The 18606-nt window shown below is 41.6% G+C and overlaps 1 protein-coding gene across 3 annotated transcripts in view; it reads right to left on the reverse strand.

Annotated features, from left to right (window-relative positions):
- Nucleotides 1–13048, reverse strand: part of mboat2a (membrane bound O-acyltransferase domain containing 2a) — a 117732-nt gene extending 104684 nt beyond the window's left edge. Inside the window, exon 1 of one of the 3 annotated variants that reach the window (XM_090220574.1) lies at nt 12794–13048. In XM_090220574.1, coding sequence (XP_090076700.1) covers nt 12794–12877 — 84 coding nt within the window. In that variant the 5' untranslated portion in view covers nt 12878–13048. The remainder of the gene's footprint in view (nt 1–12793) is intronic. The other 2 variants (XM_036962314.2, XM_090220575.1) reach the window with 2 other exon arrangements.
- Between the last annotated feature and the right edge of the window lie 5558 nt (nt 13049–18606).

An 18606-nucleotide genomic window follows, 5' to 3' on the forward strand; every position in this document is an offset into this window, starting at 1 on the left:
TTCTCATGACCGGCTTTCTTCCTCACATCCTCCCCCTCATTTAATACATCCTCATTGGTGTTTCTCATGACCGGCTTTCTTCCTCACGTCCTCCCCCTCATTTAATACATCCTCATTGGTGTTTCTCATGACCGGCTTTCTTCCTCACGTCCTCCCCCTCATTTAATACATCCTCATTGGTGTTTCTCATTACCGGCTTTCAGTCACTCGTTCAGCGACCTTGTAATCCAAGTCAGACCGCTAGCCTGCTTTTGGCTAACATCACATGATAGACCATCCGTTTGTACCTTTGAAACGATTTGCATGTGCCACATTGGTGGTGGAATTTCCATAGGCTGATTTTGTCAGGTCCACTTGGTTTTTCTTACACCAACGTGGGGGAAATGACTTTTTTTTTCATTTTAAATCAGTGTGCACCGTCGATGCAGAGGTTAATTCCAGTTTGTGGTCACAACAAATAAAAGCACCATGACGGACATTTTACGCATCCTAAATGAACAGCTATTACCCTCAGCTACACACCGGGATCAATTACCCTGGACCACATTCAAGGAGGTCTCGATGTCACTGGCCAGAATCCCACGTTGGGTATCTGTCCATTGGGATACCATTTGAACACAGCCGCACCCTTATGACAGCTGCTCCCTCAAATTAGGTTGGGGGGGGGTTAAAAATATATATTTTTTAAATATAAATATATATATATATATTTTAAATATAAAATTGTAAAAACATAAATGAGGCAACATCCCTAGCGTTAAACCCAATCACTTTTATCCACGTCACACTAGCCTTCAGATGACTCATATCCAATGCAACACAGATCAAATGTAACACTAGCCAAAAGAACATTAGCCTAGCCTACATCTCAAACAAACACCGGCAAAATGGAACAGGCACACCGGCAAGAAAAACAAATAGGCTAGCCTCTGCTAATGCTAAAAACATTAGCATAATCATCCCTTACAAAGAAAGAGATATGCTACGATTAGCCTAATACAGTGCTTTTAGTTGGCTACCTTAAAGTCATAGCAATAACTGCAGAGCAACCACTATCATAAACAAGGTGTAGGCCTAGACAGCTATGCGTTTGGCAACTATTGCAGTTTGCTGAAGGTTATTCCACAGACAGGGAGTCTATCCCCAGTCAGCTGACATATTAAACCCTTCAGTGCGTAAAATTAAACCTCAGGGGAAATGGCAGTGATTGTGAAAGTGTTGTCTTGTTCATCAGCGGAGGACAGCGCAATCCCACGGAATGGCTGTTTAATGGCATGTGTTGGCGGGAGTAACGTTGCCAGAAAGCGACGTAAGCGAGATGACTTCATTGCTGCGATAAAACCCATATTGTTACTCTTTAACCGACAGACAAGTTTCCAATTGCGTAATTACTCAGAACTTGTGAAACAGCTAGAGTATAGACCTCAATAGCTACATGCAGAGTGAGATCATATCAGGGCAGGAACAGAGCTCGACTTTCACGCAACAAAAGCTAAAGATAATTTAGGCCAAAATGATCATCAACTAGGCTAAAATCTGCCTCCAACGCAATAGATTTGACCCGGGTTCACATTCATAAGACGCAGTGGTTTACAATAGAGTCAGATGACTAGGTTTTGGTCAGGAGGACATTTGGGCCTTTTTTTTATAGCTGGGCCGGAAGTTGCAAAATTATGCTTGAAAAGGCAAGTCATACATGGGAGGATCTTTGACTAAAACAATTCCACCAATGTGTGAGGGTTTCACTGGATTTCCTCTCTGGGTATTAGGTCACACTAAATTAGCTGATCCTGAAGCAGTAAGCAGAGCTTATGTATTTCGCATCGTTGCATGTCAACAGGTCAGGGGTCCGAAGGTTTTAACTCCCATAAGTCAGTCAAATGTTGGCAAGACATAAGCGCGGGTGTCAATGTACATAATCCAACTCCGGCTTCATAGAGAAAATTAAAATGGAGGAATAAACATTCTGAAACTGTACAATATCACACGCCCCGGTAACACAATAAAGCCGGTTGCTAGGACACAACTTGCCATGGCAAAGGGAAGGCTGAAGTGTTTAGAAAATGGAAGACAGACTTTTAGCACTAGCCCGCATCACATGTCCAGGGGTTGTGGAGAACAAACATTGAACCCTTCATATCCGAGAGGTCCATACAACACCACTCATCAAGAAGTGGTACCTTTCAAGGCGACAGTGTATTCATGTTAATATCCAACATTGGAACTGGTTAACAAGAGTTTAAATGAGTATCATTGATAATTGCTAGAGAAAAAAAAAGGTAGGAGCGAACATAAAAACTAGACCTAACGTAATAGACTAATACGACATTGGTTTATCCACAGATCTGCCATCACATACCAAACCTCGGAGTCACCACGTCGTGTCCGGGGCCATAACTCCGGCATTTCATTTCTCCATCGCCGTAAGGAATGAGAATGCATCCCTTTATGGCAGAGGTGATCCGGCTGAATGGAATCAATAGAAACTTCATGAAGGTACAAGCGCCACAGATTGATTCTACACAGCAAGCAACAAAAAAAAATGGAAGTAATTTGATGACAACGCAAGTTGTTCTACTTAAGGCCATGCTGCATCAATACGAAGATTGCACCCATATAAAAGTTAGAGACGCGATGCAAAACCCAAAGCCTGGAAGAGATGTCAGACATCCTCGCCCTCTTAATCTTAACAATGACTGAATCAGCTGACTCAAACCTTAGTTGGTCACCAATTCACCCAATGGAACTGTTGGAGGACACAGGTCACAGCACCATGAATATTAAATATGGCTTTAGCATAGTTTGCAGCTCCTTAACATCCAGACTCAAAACTTGTAGAGGAGTCAGCAGAAGGAGAGTTGCTGTTGTTGCCGTCGTATTTCAGAGCTATCAATGTCTCCAAAAGACGACAATAACAAACACAAAAATGAGTTACTATCCAGACACACGGTCCTTGCACTGCCGCGGAGTTGGCATAAATCATTCAAAAAGGCAAGAGTGACACAGATTTGCAGTTTGAGGTGCTAAAAACATGGTCTGAAACTCACCGTCCAACTTGTGAGTGACAAATTGTGGCAGGTGCTCCTCAACAATAAATCAATCAATCATAGAAGATGATGGAATATCATTTTTTTACATATCAACTGTCTCTATTAGACAGCGGTTTGCAATACAATCCCATGAGAGGGGGTTGGGGAGGGTTTCAATTCCATAGCATGCTAACTCTATGCTAAGCTATGTGATACATGCTGCCTCGATAAACTTAGGAGGCATTACAGGCAGAGAGCCATGAAGGGTCACTGTGGACACGCTACGCCCTACTGCAGAAGGCCATTCCAACAGCTCAGGAGGTTAGGGGCATAGTAAATACTTCAGAGGGTAAATAAATAAACAGCGTGACCATTGTAATCCAAACACGGTTCCATGTTCACTCTGGACCCATGTCACTCTGGTAGCCGCACTCCCCTCTAAATTATTCTCTTCCCCACCTAATCATGTTAGCTAGATTCAACGCAGCACAAACTATTGCCCTTCAGTTCAAACAAAGGTTACGAGTTAGAATATCATCACAGAGCACTTTAGCTAATTAGGTATTGTTAACTACCTTTTTAGCTACTTTGCAAGTTAGCTAACCTTTCACGTGCGAGTTCCAAATATCTAACGGTCGCCACAGCGTGAGTATTTTTTTTTTTTTATATATATATATATTTTTTTATACGTGATGTCAGAATGCACTCACTGTTCCAAAATGTGATCGTTACGCAACAGGACACCCACACCGCCTTCAAACCAAAGCACGCTGCCTGCTAATTATCTACATGCCGTTTCATTTAGTAAAACATCAAATTATTTTCTAATAGTTTGAATTGAGGCGTGTTCCGCCTCTTCATTCATTCATTCACGAAGAAGACCATTTAACTGTTACGGACAATTTACGTTTGAGGCATTACTGAGCTGGACAAACATCTCTCTTCGACGAGAGCCCAAGCACTTTTCCAGTGTTTCCCCAGATCAAGTATGCAGACATCTCCAGTCAGAACAAAACATGAACAAACTGTCCCCCTGGCACATTCTCTAGCTGGTGCTCCCATTGCCTTCATTGTGGTTTGCCTTCATTGTGGTTGTCCTTAATAATTACAACAACTTTGGACATGTGTGCATTCCTATCAATATGAGTCCCTTAATACGTTATCATTATATAGTTTCTGTATATCGTGTTGTTTCTACTGTAGCACACCGTATGTACAGTTGAGGTCAGATATACACCTTAGTTTCACAATTTCTGACCTTTAATCCTAGTAAATATTCCCCGTCTTAGGTCAGTTAGGATCACCACTTCATTTTAAGAATGTGAAATGTCAGCATGAGAGAATGATTTATTTCAGCTTTTATTTCTTTCATCACATTCCCAGTGTGTCAGAAGTTTACATACGAATTGAGTGTATTTGGTAGCATTGCCTTTAAAATTGTTTAACTTGGGTCAAACGTGTTAAGTAGCCTTCCACAAGCTTCCCACAATAAGTTGGGTGAATTTTGGCCCATTCCTCCTGACAGTGCTGGTGTAACTGGGTCAGGTTTTGTAGGCCTTCTTGCTCGCACACGCTTTTTCAGTTCTGCCCAGGTCAGGGCTTTGTGATGGCCACTCCAACACCTTGACTTTGTTGTCCTTAAGCAATTTTGCCACAACTTTGGAAGTATGCTTGGGGTCATTGTCCATTTGAAAGACCCAGCTTGCAACCAAGCTTTAACTTCCTGACTGATGTCTTGAGATGTTGCTTCAATATATCCACATAATATTCCTCCCTCAGGATGCAATCCATTTTGTGAGGTGCGCCAGTCCCTCCTGACTGATGGTCATTATGGTCAAACAGTTCTATTTTTGTTTCATCAGACCAGAGGACATTTCTCCAAAAAGTATGATCTTTCTGCCCATGTGCAGTTGCAAACTGTAGTCTGGCTTTTTATGGCAATTTGGAGCACTGGCTTCTTCCTTGCTGAGCGGCCTTTCAGGTTATGTCGATATAGGACTCCTTTTACTGTGGATAGATACTTTTGTACCCGTGGTGGGCCGGGCGCAGTGCACGCTGACCAGGTCGCCAGGTGCACAGTGTTTCCTCGGACACATCGGTGCGGCTGGCTTCCGGGTTGGATGCGCGCTGTGTTAAGCAGTGCGGCTTGGTTGGGTTGTGTTTCGGAGGACGCATGACTTTCGACCTTCATCTCTCCCGAGCCCGTACAGGAGTTGTAGTGATGAGACAAGATAGTAACTACTAACAATTGGATACCACGAAATTGGAGAGAAAAAGGGAGGTAAAATGTTTTAAATAAAGAACAACCTTTCCCTCAACGTAACCAAGACAAAGGAGAGGATTGTGGACTACAGGAAAAGGAGGACCGAGCACACCCCCACTCTCATGGACGGGGAGTGGAGCAGGTTGAGAGCTTCAAGTTCCTTGGTGTCCACAACAACAAACTAGAATGGTCCAAACACACCAAGACAGTCGTGAAGAGGGCACAACAAAGCCTATTCCCCCTCAGGAGACTGAAAAGATTTGGCATGGGTCCTGAGATCTTCAAAAGGTTCTACAGCTGCAACATCGAGAGCATCCTGACCGGTTGCATCACTGCCTGGTACGGCAACTGCTCGTCCTCTGACCGCAAGGCACTACAGAGGGTAGTGCGTATGGCCCAGTACATCACCGGGGCTAAGCTGCCCGCCATCCTGGACCTCTTTACAGGCGGTGTCAGAGGAAGGCCCTAAAAACTGTCAAATACCCCAGCCATAGAGTGTTCTCTCTACTGTCGCATGGCAAACGGTACCGGAGCGCCAAGACTAGGACCAAAAGTCTTCTCAACAGCTTTTATCCTTAAGACTCCTGAACAGGTATTCAAATGGCTACCCGGACTATTTTAATTTCTTTACTCATCTATTACTTAAAGATTGCACTGTTGGTTAGTGACTGTAAGTAAGAATTTCACTGTAAGGTTGTATTCGGCACAGGTGACAAACTTTGATTTGGGAAACCTAACCTTAACTCCTAACCTAGCTAGCTTTAGCCACCTAGCTAGAATTCTTAACAGATCATATTTTGCAAATTGTAATTCTTAACATAGCATACGAAATGAGTGATGGACATCCTCAAATTAACACATAGCATACTAAATGGAGTGTCTCGGATTTATGTACAGAATAATACAAAATGCTCTGAAACCAGGTTGTTGAGCTACTTAATGGTGGAAGGAATAAACAAACAAACCACTAAGTTCATATAATGTAGGTCATGTTAATCCACAGTTATCACAGCAAAACAGTTTCTTTGCTGATGAGAGTTGACTAAAAAGGCACTGAGACTAGTCTAAATCTAGGCCTGAACGAAAAAGTTACTCTAGCTGGAGAACATCCAGTCAGCTTTTCTGGTTAGTTCGACCTTTCAAAAAAAAGGTAGCATATAAGCAGAATCACCAAGTCAGGAAACAAGCACCGACCAATGAGTTCCGACACAAGATCAAAAATTATCCCTCTTACGTAATGGGCCCAAATCTGATCAATACAGCTCATTTGAGCCAAATCTGACAGCTCTGAGAGCGATATGAGATTTGTTCACAGTAAAAAGAGTGATTGGCCTTTGGAGTAGTGACCAGAAATCCAGAGGGTTTGGAGTAATGACCAGTAATACTGAGAAATGTTGGGATGATGTAATACTGAGAGAGTTTGGAGGGAGGTGCCTGGTCCTTTTTGTAGTTCTACAAAGTTTGCATTGATTTACTGAACATGTAAATACACCCCAAATTAACAGTTGATAGTGTTTAAGTTCTCTAGGGTAGGGGCAGCATTTGGAATTTTGGATGAAAAGCATGCCCAAATTAAACTGCCTTCTACTAAGGCCCAGAAGATGGGATAAGCATATAATTAGTAGATTTGGATAGATAACTCTAAAATTCCCAAAACTGTTAAAAAAAATGTCTGGGTATAACAGAACTGATTTGGCAGGCGAAAACCATTGCCATTCAGGAAGTAGGATTTTTGGGTTTTTGTTGTTTTCAATGCCATTACAGTATACATTGACTTGTAACTGCAATTTGAGTCCTTATGCCTTCCACTAGATGTCAACAGTCTTTAGAAATTGTTTCAGGCTTGTATTCTGAAAAATTAGGGAGTAAGAGCAGTCTGAATGAGTGGACCCTGCTGTGTCAGAGCTTTTTCATGCGCGCGGCCAGAGGGAGTGCCTTTCTTGTTTACTTTTTATATTGACGACGTTATTGTCCGGTTGAAGTATTATCGATTATCTAGGCTAAAAACAACCTGAGGTTTGAATATAAACATCATTTGACATGTTTCTATGAACTTTACGGACACAATTTGGATTTTTTTTGTCTGCGTTTGAGCCTGTGGATTACTGAAGAAAACACAAACAAAACAGAGGTTTTCAGATATAAAAAAGAGACTTTAAATCAAACAAAATGGAACATTTATTGAATAAATGCATGTCTTGAGTGCAAACATATGAAGATCAGCAAAGGTAAGTGATACATTTTCTCGATTTCTGACTTGTGTAACTCTTCTACTTGGCTGGTTACGGTTTGTAATGATTTGTCTGCTGGGCTGTGTTCTCAAATAATTGTAAGGTATGCTTTCGCCATAAAGCGAAGTCCCACATACCCTAAAGAGGTTAAGCTTCTAGTGAACACTAAGTCAATATTAGAACTAAACCAAATTAATGCAGGTCCTGGGACAAGAGTTAAACCATGTTAAAAAGGGATTGATCCCTTTTTCGTCTAAAATGACATACCCAAATCTAACTGCCTGTAGCTCAGGACCCGACGCAAGGATATGCATATTCTTGATACCATTTGAAAGAAAACACTGACGTTTGTAGAAATGTGAAATAAATGTAGGAGAATAACACATTAGACCTGCTCCATCATGCAAGAAAAGCCATAATGTACTATTCCAGGTTATGCACAATTTAGATTGGTCACTAGAGGGCAGTGTATGTGCAAAGACTGATTCAATGAACCATTGCATTTGTTCAAATTGTTATCAAGACTACCCAAATGTGCCAAATTGGTTTATTAATACATCTTCAAGTTCATAACTGTGCACTCTCCTCAAACAATAGCATAGTATTATTTCACTGTAATAGCTACTGTAAATTGGACCGTGCTGTTAGATCAACAAGAATTTAAGCTTCCTGCCCATATCAGATTTGTCTATGTCCTGGGAAATTCTCTTGTTACTTATAACCTCATGCTAATCACATTAGCCTACATTAGCTCAACCGTTCCGTGGACGTGGGTGGAGGGCACCTATCCCGTAGAGGTTAAGATTTGGGCTATTAGTTAGACAATCTAACTTCTAAAGACTGTAAAGCTCTTTTGTTATGACCAACACTACCCATATGCCTGAAGAAATAACACTGGTTCATCATTGTGCTTGGGTACGTATGCAGCAAGTAAGCAGCCCCCCCCCCCAAAAAAAAAACATTGTAACAAATACACTCCCCTGAGGTGCACCAATTAGAGAGAGGGGAAGGGAATGGGCCTCCACTGAGAAATCAGAGTTCAGCCTTGCACTGCCAGAGCAATCACTAGGTGGCTAAGGGACTTGCAACCATCCTTCCTCAATTACTGTACAAACCAGAGGGAAGTGACAACACAGTAGGCCCATGACAAGCACAGCAGCAACATACAATATGAAGCATCACTGGTACATTGCGTGCTTTGCTGCAGAAGAAAAGTATGGTTGCGGCGTCAAGTTCAGCTTGAGCATTGATATGCTATGAAGTCTTAAGAGTAAAGCACTGCCTTGGAGCGTTGACGTTCTGCTGAGGCTTTGAACAACAATAGGCTGGGCAGAGTAATATGAGAGCTAACAAAAGCCTTTAAGTCTGGCCTTGTACTGTGGTTAAGGACTTCAGTTTCCACATTTTCCACTACTTTCAACAATCATGTTCCATCATACATGGAAGGGTTGATAAAGATTTTTTTTACTATAACAAAAGCTGTTGTGTTAACAATTATGGCAGCTCTATGTACTTTGCTGTATGATAGTCAACTGACACTGAGCATTCTCTGCCACTTCTGAGCTGAATGTGTCATGATTACACTTCCCTGATGTTCACAACGAAAGGTTCCAAAACCTTCACTGGGAGTGCCCCCACCACAGTGTGAGTGAAAGGTGTGAACAGAAGAAAAAAAAGGGGCGAGGCAGTGCATGTGGAGGGACAATATCACAGTAGGTCTACACCAAGAGAACAGTACTCCCATTATAGACCCAACACAGGCCAGCCCGGTGCCCAGTCCCATAGGGAACATAGTGCCCATACATGTGCACAGGCACGCAAGTACAAACCTCTCCTTTTTCCCGACCCATGAGGGCATGCAAGGCTATATTCAGGGTGGTGACTGGCACTTACAGGCATCACACTGCCACACCCAACTCCATTATGCAAGTTAGGTTAAGTAGAAAACATGGGTCACAAAGCGACCTCTCAAAGAGGAGGCAATGAGCCATAGTTGTCAAGCTTTCTGTTTTCATAGCTACCACCTGAATATTAGCCGTGTGAGGCTGAAACTGAGGGAGCAATTTGAGGAACATTCCTGTCTGCACATGCAGGAGGGAGTAGTAGATCAAGAGACTATGAATATTTGGGCCTTAGACATCTGAGGTAATATAAACCACCAGTCATAGGGTTTTGGGGCAGCGGGTAGCTTAGTGGTTAGAGCGTTGGGCAAGTAACTGAAAGGTTGCTGGATCGAATCCCAAAGATTAAAAAATTATTAAAAAATAATAAAATAAAAAAAATCTGTCGTTCTGCCCCTGAACAAGGCAGTTAACCCAGTGTTCCTAGGCCGTCATTGTAAATAAATAAAAAAATTGTTCTGCCTAGTTAAATAAAAGGTGACATTTTTAAATGTGGAGAATTACCAACTTTAGAGAAGGACACCATGTTCCTCCCTGTATTCCATTTCATGATGTGGTCTTGCCTTTTGGTTGAAACTGTAATGGCCAAACTCTCTTCACCTAATGGACAATCTGTTGGCAGATTCCACTCAAGCTCTTTGCAGGTAAACTCCCACGACCTGAAGGCTTTTAACTAGGCCAGGACAAAGCTCCCTGTAGTTCCATAGGGAATGTCAGAATGAGTCACTAAGGTAGCCTTTTTCTCCCTGGTGAGTGGGACTGAGGTTTAAGTGTGAGCAGAAAACTCGTCTCCTTGTTTGTAAATGTGCTATCCCAAAGAGATTAGAAACAAGAAAGAATATACGGGCTCCATGAAATGCAGGTGGTTGCGAAAACGTCCATCGAACTTTCCACCAGAGGTGGTATAAAAAGCAGAGAGCAAACAAGCAGTGTGTCAAAATGGACGAAACAGCTGCGAAAAAGAGAGTGAGACGAAATCCATTTTCCCACAGCTGCTCCGTTGCAGAGGACAATTTCAGTGATAGCGACAGGACACGACAAGTGTTCATATTGAGCTTTGAAACAAAATTGTTTTTACTGTCCCCATCCAAACATAAAATGTGCTACAATACAGAAATGTAACAGATGAAAGCTGACCATTAGAAACAAGAGGGTGCTGTTTGGAGGGACCAACGTGGTGTTATTTTTTCAGGTGGATGGGTTCTGAAGCAGTTATTACCTAGTGACCGCTTACAATTTGTCCAGCAGGCTAAAGGGTTTAAACACCATTTCCCATGCTTGTTAAATGAACCATAAACAATAAATGAACATGCACCTGTGTAACGGTCGTTAAGACACTAACAGCTTACAGAAAGTAGGCAATTAAGGTCACAGTTATGAAAACTTAGGATCCGACTCTACTGACTCTGAAAAACACCAAAAGAAAGATGCCCAGGGTCCCTGCTCATCTGCATGAACATGCCTTAGTTATGCTGCAAGGAGGCGTGAGGACTGCAGATGTGGCCAGGGAAATAAATTGCAATGTCTGTACTGTGAGACGCCTAAGACAGCGCTACAGGGAGACAGGACAGACAGCTGATCGTCCTCATAGTGGCAGACCACGTGTAACAACACCTGCACTGGATTGGTACATCTGAACACCACACCTGCGGGACAGGTACATGACGGCAACAACAACTGCCCGAGTTACACCAGGAACACACAATCCCTCCATCAGTGCTCAGACTGTCCTTAACAGGCTGAAAGATGCTGGGCTTGTAGGCCTGTTGTAAGGCAGGTCCTCACCTGACATCACCGGCAACAACGTCGCCTATGGGCACAAACCCACTGTCGCTGGACCAGACAGAACTGGTAAAAAGTGCTCTTCACTGACGAGTCACGGTTTTGTCTCACCAGGGGTGATGGTTGGATTCAAGTTTATCATCAAAGGAATGAGCGTTACTCCGAGGCCTGTACTCTGGAGCGGGATCGATTTGGAGGAGGAGGGTCCGTTATGGACTGGGGCGGTGTGTCACAGCATCTTCGGACTGAGCTTGTTGTCATTGCAGGCAATCTCAACGCTGTGCGTTACAGGGAAGATATCCTCCTTTCTCATGTGGTACCCTTCCTGCAGGCCCATCCTGACATGACCCTCCAGCATGACAATGCCACCAACCATACTGCTTGTTCTGTGTGTGATTTCCTGCAGGACAGGAATGTCAGTGTTCTGCCATGGCCAGCGAAGAGCCCGGATCACAATCCCATTGAGCACGTCTGGGACCTGTTGGATCAGAGGGTGAGGGCAAAGGCCATTCCCCCCCAAAATGTCCGGGAACTTACAGGTGCCTTGGTGGAAGAGTGGGGTAACAGCTCACAGTAAGAACTGTCAAATCTGGTACAGTCCAAAAGGAGGAGATGCACTGCAGTACTTAATGCAGCTGGTGGCCACACCAGATACTGACTGTTCCTTTTGAATGACCCCCCCCCCTCCTTTGTTCAGGGACACATTATTCCATTTGTTAGTCACATGTCTCTGGAACTTGTTCAGTTTATATGTCTCAGTTGCTTAATCGTATGTTCATACAACTATTTACACATGTTAAGTTTGCTGAAAAAACTGTGACGAGCAAGCATCACCATCAAGGAGCAGTGAGGCCTGCTGTTAGTGTGTGCGTGTGTTTGAGTACAACGTCAAAACAACTTCTCATATTGTTTGATTGATTGGCCCATATTGCAATAGTTATCAATGGACCACACCTTGTTACACAATTGGTGGGCTACGTCAGCATTTTGACACGAACGGTGGGAGTCTAATCGCATTAAAATGAGAAGCGATTAGCCAGGAGACATTGTATCAATTTAATTGATTAAAGGGATGACGAATCAGGCCTACTCGGGCTTGAGAGGATTTTTCATTTGTAGACCAGCTGTGTCTGCTTGAAAAAAAAAATGGAGTGGTTAAGCTACAAGTTTTGCAACACTGACGCAGCCAAACTGGAAATAGTGTTGAATTAATGTAACTTTCCAATAAGCAAGGCCTATGTAACATTATTATACAGTTGACAATCCAAAACATTCAGTAATGCGCGAGGTAAAGCTAACCAATTCTCCAACCGCTTCATAAATGTAAAGAATATTAGTAGGTCTAAGAAAGGTTACATTAATGCAACAGTCTCCGGTGAATTAAGTCTCTGACTTTCTGATTAAGACAGCATTCAATCAGGTTATTTCAGCGTGCAGGATACAATGTAGCTCTCGAAAACCAGACGGCATTATGATCCAAGGGCTAGCTACAACGTAGCGAAGCTCGCCACTTCCTTCAGAAAACATGCATCCTACAGTAACAAGTCAATGGCAAGGAGAAACCTATTTAAAATTCACCACTTTTACCTGGTCTAGCGGAAGATTGATTATCTCGCTTATGGGCTGCAGTAAATTGGAGCCAGTACAGGACGATGTTGTTTCGGTAGCCATGATTAAGGTCCGTGAATCTGTACTCCCGTTAGCCGTCGCAGATTCACTCTCCTCCGCTGAGAAAGTGCTTTTGCTACTGCGAAAGGGGTACCAGGCTAGATGGTCGTCTTCTGCGTTACAACACCACCAAAAGCCACAGTACCAACGACAACAAAGACAGTGTGGGCGGAGGGATATATTCCCAGCACCTCCCATGACATCTCTGGGCCTATGGTGTGGGGAAAGTGTTTTTAAGTGACCAATCAGATTTATGTGGATGGAGCAGAAACGATGATGTACATTTTTTTTCCCCCCAAACGAATCAAATGCTGTCGATATCTCACGTGGACTCCTCCGCATGCACATATGTGGCTTTCCACGTTGGAGAAGAGAATATGCATGTTTTTCGTTTTTATCCTTTTCCCCTTTTTCTAACAAAAAGTATGATGGATGTATATTATAGTCCAGTTGGGGTCGATAATGCAACATATTGGATACCAACCGCCGTCAAACCCAGAAGAAGAAGAAGAGAAATTGTGCTTTCAAGACACCTCTATATGCGAACTGTTTCTGCATAGAGCTTCTTATTGGTTTATTCCGATACTTTCCAAGCATGAAACTCGGAGTTCATTGGTCCTTTCAAGACTACTTGGAAGTTCTGTCTTGAAAGCGGCAAATTTTTCTATGAAGAGTTTCCAAGTGTGACATTTCCGAGTCTTGAGTTGTTTTGAGTACAGTGTTCCATTTTTTTGCCGTAAGGATGACGTTCAGCAGAACAATTTCACAAACATTATTAAAATGTCTGTTACAGTGTTACAGTATCAGGGAAATGTTTTTACTGTGTATCTTCCCCTCTGTTGTTGTCCCATTGAGCTTGGTTGAATTTTTGGATGACCATATGAAACTATTACCTGCCAAAACTGGTTTCATTTACTTATTTGCAATCTGTTTCGTCTCCAGGATGAAATCACGCTAAATTGAACATTTCAACTGCTACTGCTTTATTTGAGTGTAAACTACATATTCAGTGCGTGATTTCCATCTGGTGGCAATTTTTAGACAAAAAAACCCCAAATCAATACATTGCAACAATGCAGACAAATATGCCTGCATTGCACATCACATATGGCACATTCACCTTATATACCATAATTAAATTGCATTCTGCCCAGTGATGCTCTCCCCATAATCTGTGTAAGTGTTTATAATTGGACCCTCACTGAAAACAACAATATTGTCCAACGGGGTTATCACAAATTTGTTTCTGATGAATTGTATGTAATCTGAACTATTATTTTTGGCTGACAAGGTGATATGGGTATTTATATATATTTTTTTACCAATTCAAGTAGGATTGAAAGAAGATACTCAGACTCTCTGGTAGCACTTAGTTTTATGATACAGAAATGACCAGGTATGTGGGTTACTTAGAAATGACATATTAAAAAGGCAATTACAACCTTAATTATAATCTATGAATTATTTATTTCTCCACTTTCCTCTGTACTAGTGGATACATGTCCAACTGACAGCAACAGGAATGATTGACATTTGACAAGGAAGTATGACATGCTGCTTATACAGACTGCACCCCCCTTCCTCTGGACACAGCCCTATGAGACACACTAATTTGTAGCAGCACGCCAGTTGCCATGAAACAGTTTTCTCCACTGAGATGAGCAGAGAAAAATCCCCTTGACTGTGGTGTTCTGACAGGCATGATGGAGTTGCAAGTAGAAGGGAGGATTTTAAGTGGTCTCCAGGTTCATTCTTCTCTTAATATCTTAAGACATTGTGAGTTTTCAACTGAAATCTGTCATAGTGAGATCCTCATTGGTATAGTGTAGTTATTTTTCATTCAACTTGGCAAAGGGTAGTTCCACAATAATACATATTGCATTGTAGCTTGAGCGCTAAGCAAATTATGAGTCTTTAAATTATGAGTTTCTAAGACAAGACATTTAACATGATGATACTGTACATCCTGTTGTCTAGTCCCCTTACCCCTATACATATCTACCTCCATCACTCCAGTATCCCTGTCACCTCCCCCTATACATATCTACCTCCATCACTCCAGTATCCCTATCACCTTACCCCTATACATATCTACCTCTATCACTCCAGTATCCCTGTCACCTTACCCCTATACATATCTACCTCCATCACTCCAGTATCCCTGTCACCTCCCCCTATACATATCTACCTCTATCACTCCAGTATCCCTGTCACCTTACCCCTATACATATCTACCTCCATCACTCCAGTATCCCTGCACATGTAAATATGGTATTGGAATTACTTTTTTAAAAGTTTCCTGTGTATAGAATGCTTACGGACTTTATTGTGATTTCAAATGTCTTATTCATATTTCTCATTTATTTCTAGTAAAACATAGTTATTGATTATTGAATTGTTGGGTTCTGAGTTTGCAAGAAAGGAATTTCACTCTTTTGCATGTGACATTAAAACGTGAAACTCGGAACAGTAATACTTGCCACATTTCAGTTGTGTACTGATATAGAAATCCAATAGGGGGCACTACTTACAAGCAATTACTAATGTGTTGCCATGACATCATCATGGCAGTGCAGAGGTGGATAACATTTTTTATCTCTTCCCAGCAAGCACATAACCATCTGAGAACCATAAGTTCCTTAGAGCTTGTTGAGCGCATGATTGTCCTATAATTATTTTGCACACTACATTCCCTCAACGTTTTGGGAATGGTACGGGATAGTTGCTTGGCGTTGGAACATTGTCATCACATTGGGATTTCATGGCTTTAACAGAATGCTTGCTAAAAGTTCAAACATGGTTACATTTAATTACATTTTTGTTACTGTTCTCAAATTGTTCAGAGAATGTTAAAAAAAAAACAGAATGCTTGCTAAAAGTTCAAACATGGTTACATTTAATTACATTTTTGTTAATGTTCTCAAATTGTTCAGAGAATGTTAAAAAAAAAACAGCATTATTCTGCTGGAATTTCAGTACTTCCGCAGAAAATTCCACAAAAGTTCCCATGTGCTTCTATTTAATGTCGTATTCTTACAATATTCTGGGAACGTTTTCAAAAAATGGTTTGACTTAAGCGGTTCTCAGAATATTCAGAGAATGTATGATTCTCTTTTGTCAATTCTTGCCAATATTGTGGGAAAGTAAAAAAAAATAAAAAAAAACAGAATTCTACACATGAAAGATCTACTGTTGAACTTTTGTATACTTTCAGCCAGTAGGTTTGAAAGTAGCATTCATGAGACAAAAGTGCTCCCCAAAAATTGCGTACTACATCACATACAGTACCAGTCAAAAGTTTGGAAATACCTACTAATTCCAGGGGTTTTCTATATTTTAACTATTTAACTACAATAATAGTGAAGACATCAAAACTATGAAATTGCACATATGGAATCATGTAGTAAACAAAAAAGTGTTAAACAAAACAAAATATATTTTAATATTTAATATTATTCAAAGTAACCACCCTTTGCCTTGATTACAGCTTTGCACACTCTTGGCATTCTCTCAACCAGCTTTGTGAGGTAGTCACCTCAAATGCATTTCAATTAACAGGTGTGCCTTGTTAAAAATTCGTTTGTGGAATTTCTTTCCTTCTTAATGCATTTGAGACAATCAGTTGTGTTGTGACAAGGTATGGGTGGTATACAGAAGATAGCCCTATTTGGTAAAAGACCAAGTCCATATTTAGGCAAGAACAGCACAAATAAGCAAAGAGAAACTACAGTCCATCATTACTTTAAGACATGAAGGTCAGTGGTAACTCTGGGTCTTCCTTTCCTGTGTCGATCCTAATGAGAGTCAGTTTAACTATAGCGTTTGATGGTTTTTGGGACTGCACTTGAAAAAACTTTCAAAGAACTTGACATTTTTTTTACATTGATGAAACTGGCTCTCATGAGGACCACTACAGGAAAGGAAGACCCAGACCTCTGCTGCAGAGGATAAGTTCATTATCCTCTGCACCTCAGATTGCAGCCCAAATAAATGCTTCACAGAGTTCAAGTGACAGACACATGTCAACATCAACTATCAGAGGAGACTGCGAGAATCAGGCCCTCATGGTTGAATTGCTGAAAGAAACCACTAATGAAGGACACCAATAATAAGAAGAGACTTGCTTGGGCCAAGAAACATGAGCAATGGAAATTAGAGCAGTGGAAATCTGTCCAAAGAGTCCAAATTTGAGATTTTTGGTTCCAACCACCGTGTCTTTGTGAGACGCAGAGTAGGTGAACGGATAATCTCCGCATGTGTGGTTCCCCCCGTGAAGCAAGGAGGAGGTGGTGTGATGGTGTGGGGGTGCTTTGATGGTGACACTGTCTGTAATTTATTTAGAATTCAAGGCACACTTAACCAACATGGCTACCACAGCATTCTGCAGCGATACGCCATCCCATCTGGTTTGCGCTTAGTGAGACTATCATTTGTTTTTCAACAAGACAATGACCCAAAACACACCTCCAGGCCGTGTAAGGGCGATTTGACCAAGAAGGAGAGTGATGGAGTGCTGCATCAGATGGCCTGGCCTCCACAATCACCTGTCCTCAACCCAATAGAGATGGTTCTGGATGAGTTGGACCACAGAGTGAAAGAAAGGCAGCCAACAAGTGCTCAGCATATGTGGGAACTCCTTCAAGACGGTTGAAAAGCATTCCTCATGAAGCTAGTTGAGAGAATGCCAAGTGTGCAATGTTGTCATCAGGGCAAAATATGGTTATTTCGTAGTTTTGATGGCTTCACTATTATTCTACAATGTAGAAAATAGTAAAAATAAAGAAAAACCCTGGAATGAGTCCAAACTTTTGACTGGTACAGTATGTGCAGATGTTAGCACCACGTCTCTCTCTCTCCCTCACTCTGCCTGTGTCCACTAAAGCCTTTGGCCCACCCTGCAATGTTATTGAATAACTGGGCAGGCCTTTTGCTAGCTTTCACTCAAATGGTAAGGGGCTGAAGCTTGCTGTCTGAAACTCGAAATACTAGGGGACTGGCACACATGGGGACAGTATTTATGCTCATAGATTCTGCATGTGTGATCTACACATTGACACATCCAGCCCAAAGCGGGAGCTTTAAAAAATACTTAATAGTCGCCAAAGTACCGTTCAATCTCTTTAACATCAGTTAGATCAAAATTCTCAGAACATGAAGAAAACTTTCCATAACAATCACAAGAGAACTTTAGTAACGTTCTAAGAATGTTATTTAAAAACATATACATTCAGGTCTCAGCGTCAAGAAAACGCTCTATATTAAGTGTGTTGGCCTTGACCACTAATTGGCCACACCTGATCTGGGTGCTTGTTTCCTTTAAAATGGGGTCTGTTTAAATAGACTGAAATTAACATGATTTTCCCAGGCCTAGAAAGTTATCCCCTGATGTGGTTTAAGCATTGATGTGAACTCAGTAAATCAAATGTTTTTGTTTTTCAAAAAAAAAAAAAAAAAAAAAAAAAATGGGAAAACCAGATAAAAGGGGAAATCCAAAGCTGGAAAACACAGAAGTAGGCAAAAAACAAATACTGATTTTGAAAGGCCCGACCAACATTTTTTTTTGCTGTGCATGGCTTCACTTTTATTAAGTATGTGTTGTCCTGCAGTACAGCATTTTGAGGAAGTTTGAGGTCAGCTTTTTGTGCGCACGGTACATTTCTGGGATCTTTTATTTCAGCTCATGAAACATGGGACAGACACTTTACATGTTGCGTTTATATTTTTGTTCAGAG

Source organism: Oncorhynchus mykiss, chromosome 25 (genome assembly GCF_057628025.1).
Source record: "Oncorhynchus mykiss isolate SJ-2025 chromosome 25, ASM5762802v1, whole genome shotgun sequence".
NCBI classification, from domain to species: Eukaryota; Metazoa; Chordata; class Actinopteri; order Salmoniformes; family Salmonidae; genus Oncorhynchus; species Oncorhynchus mykiss.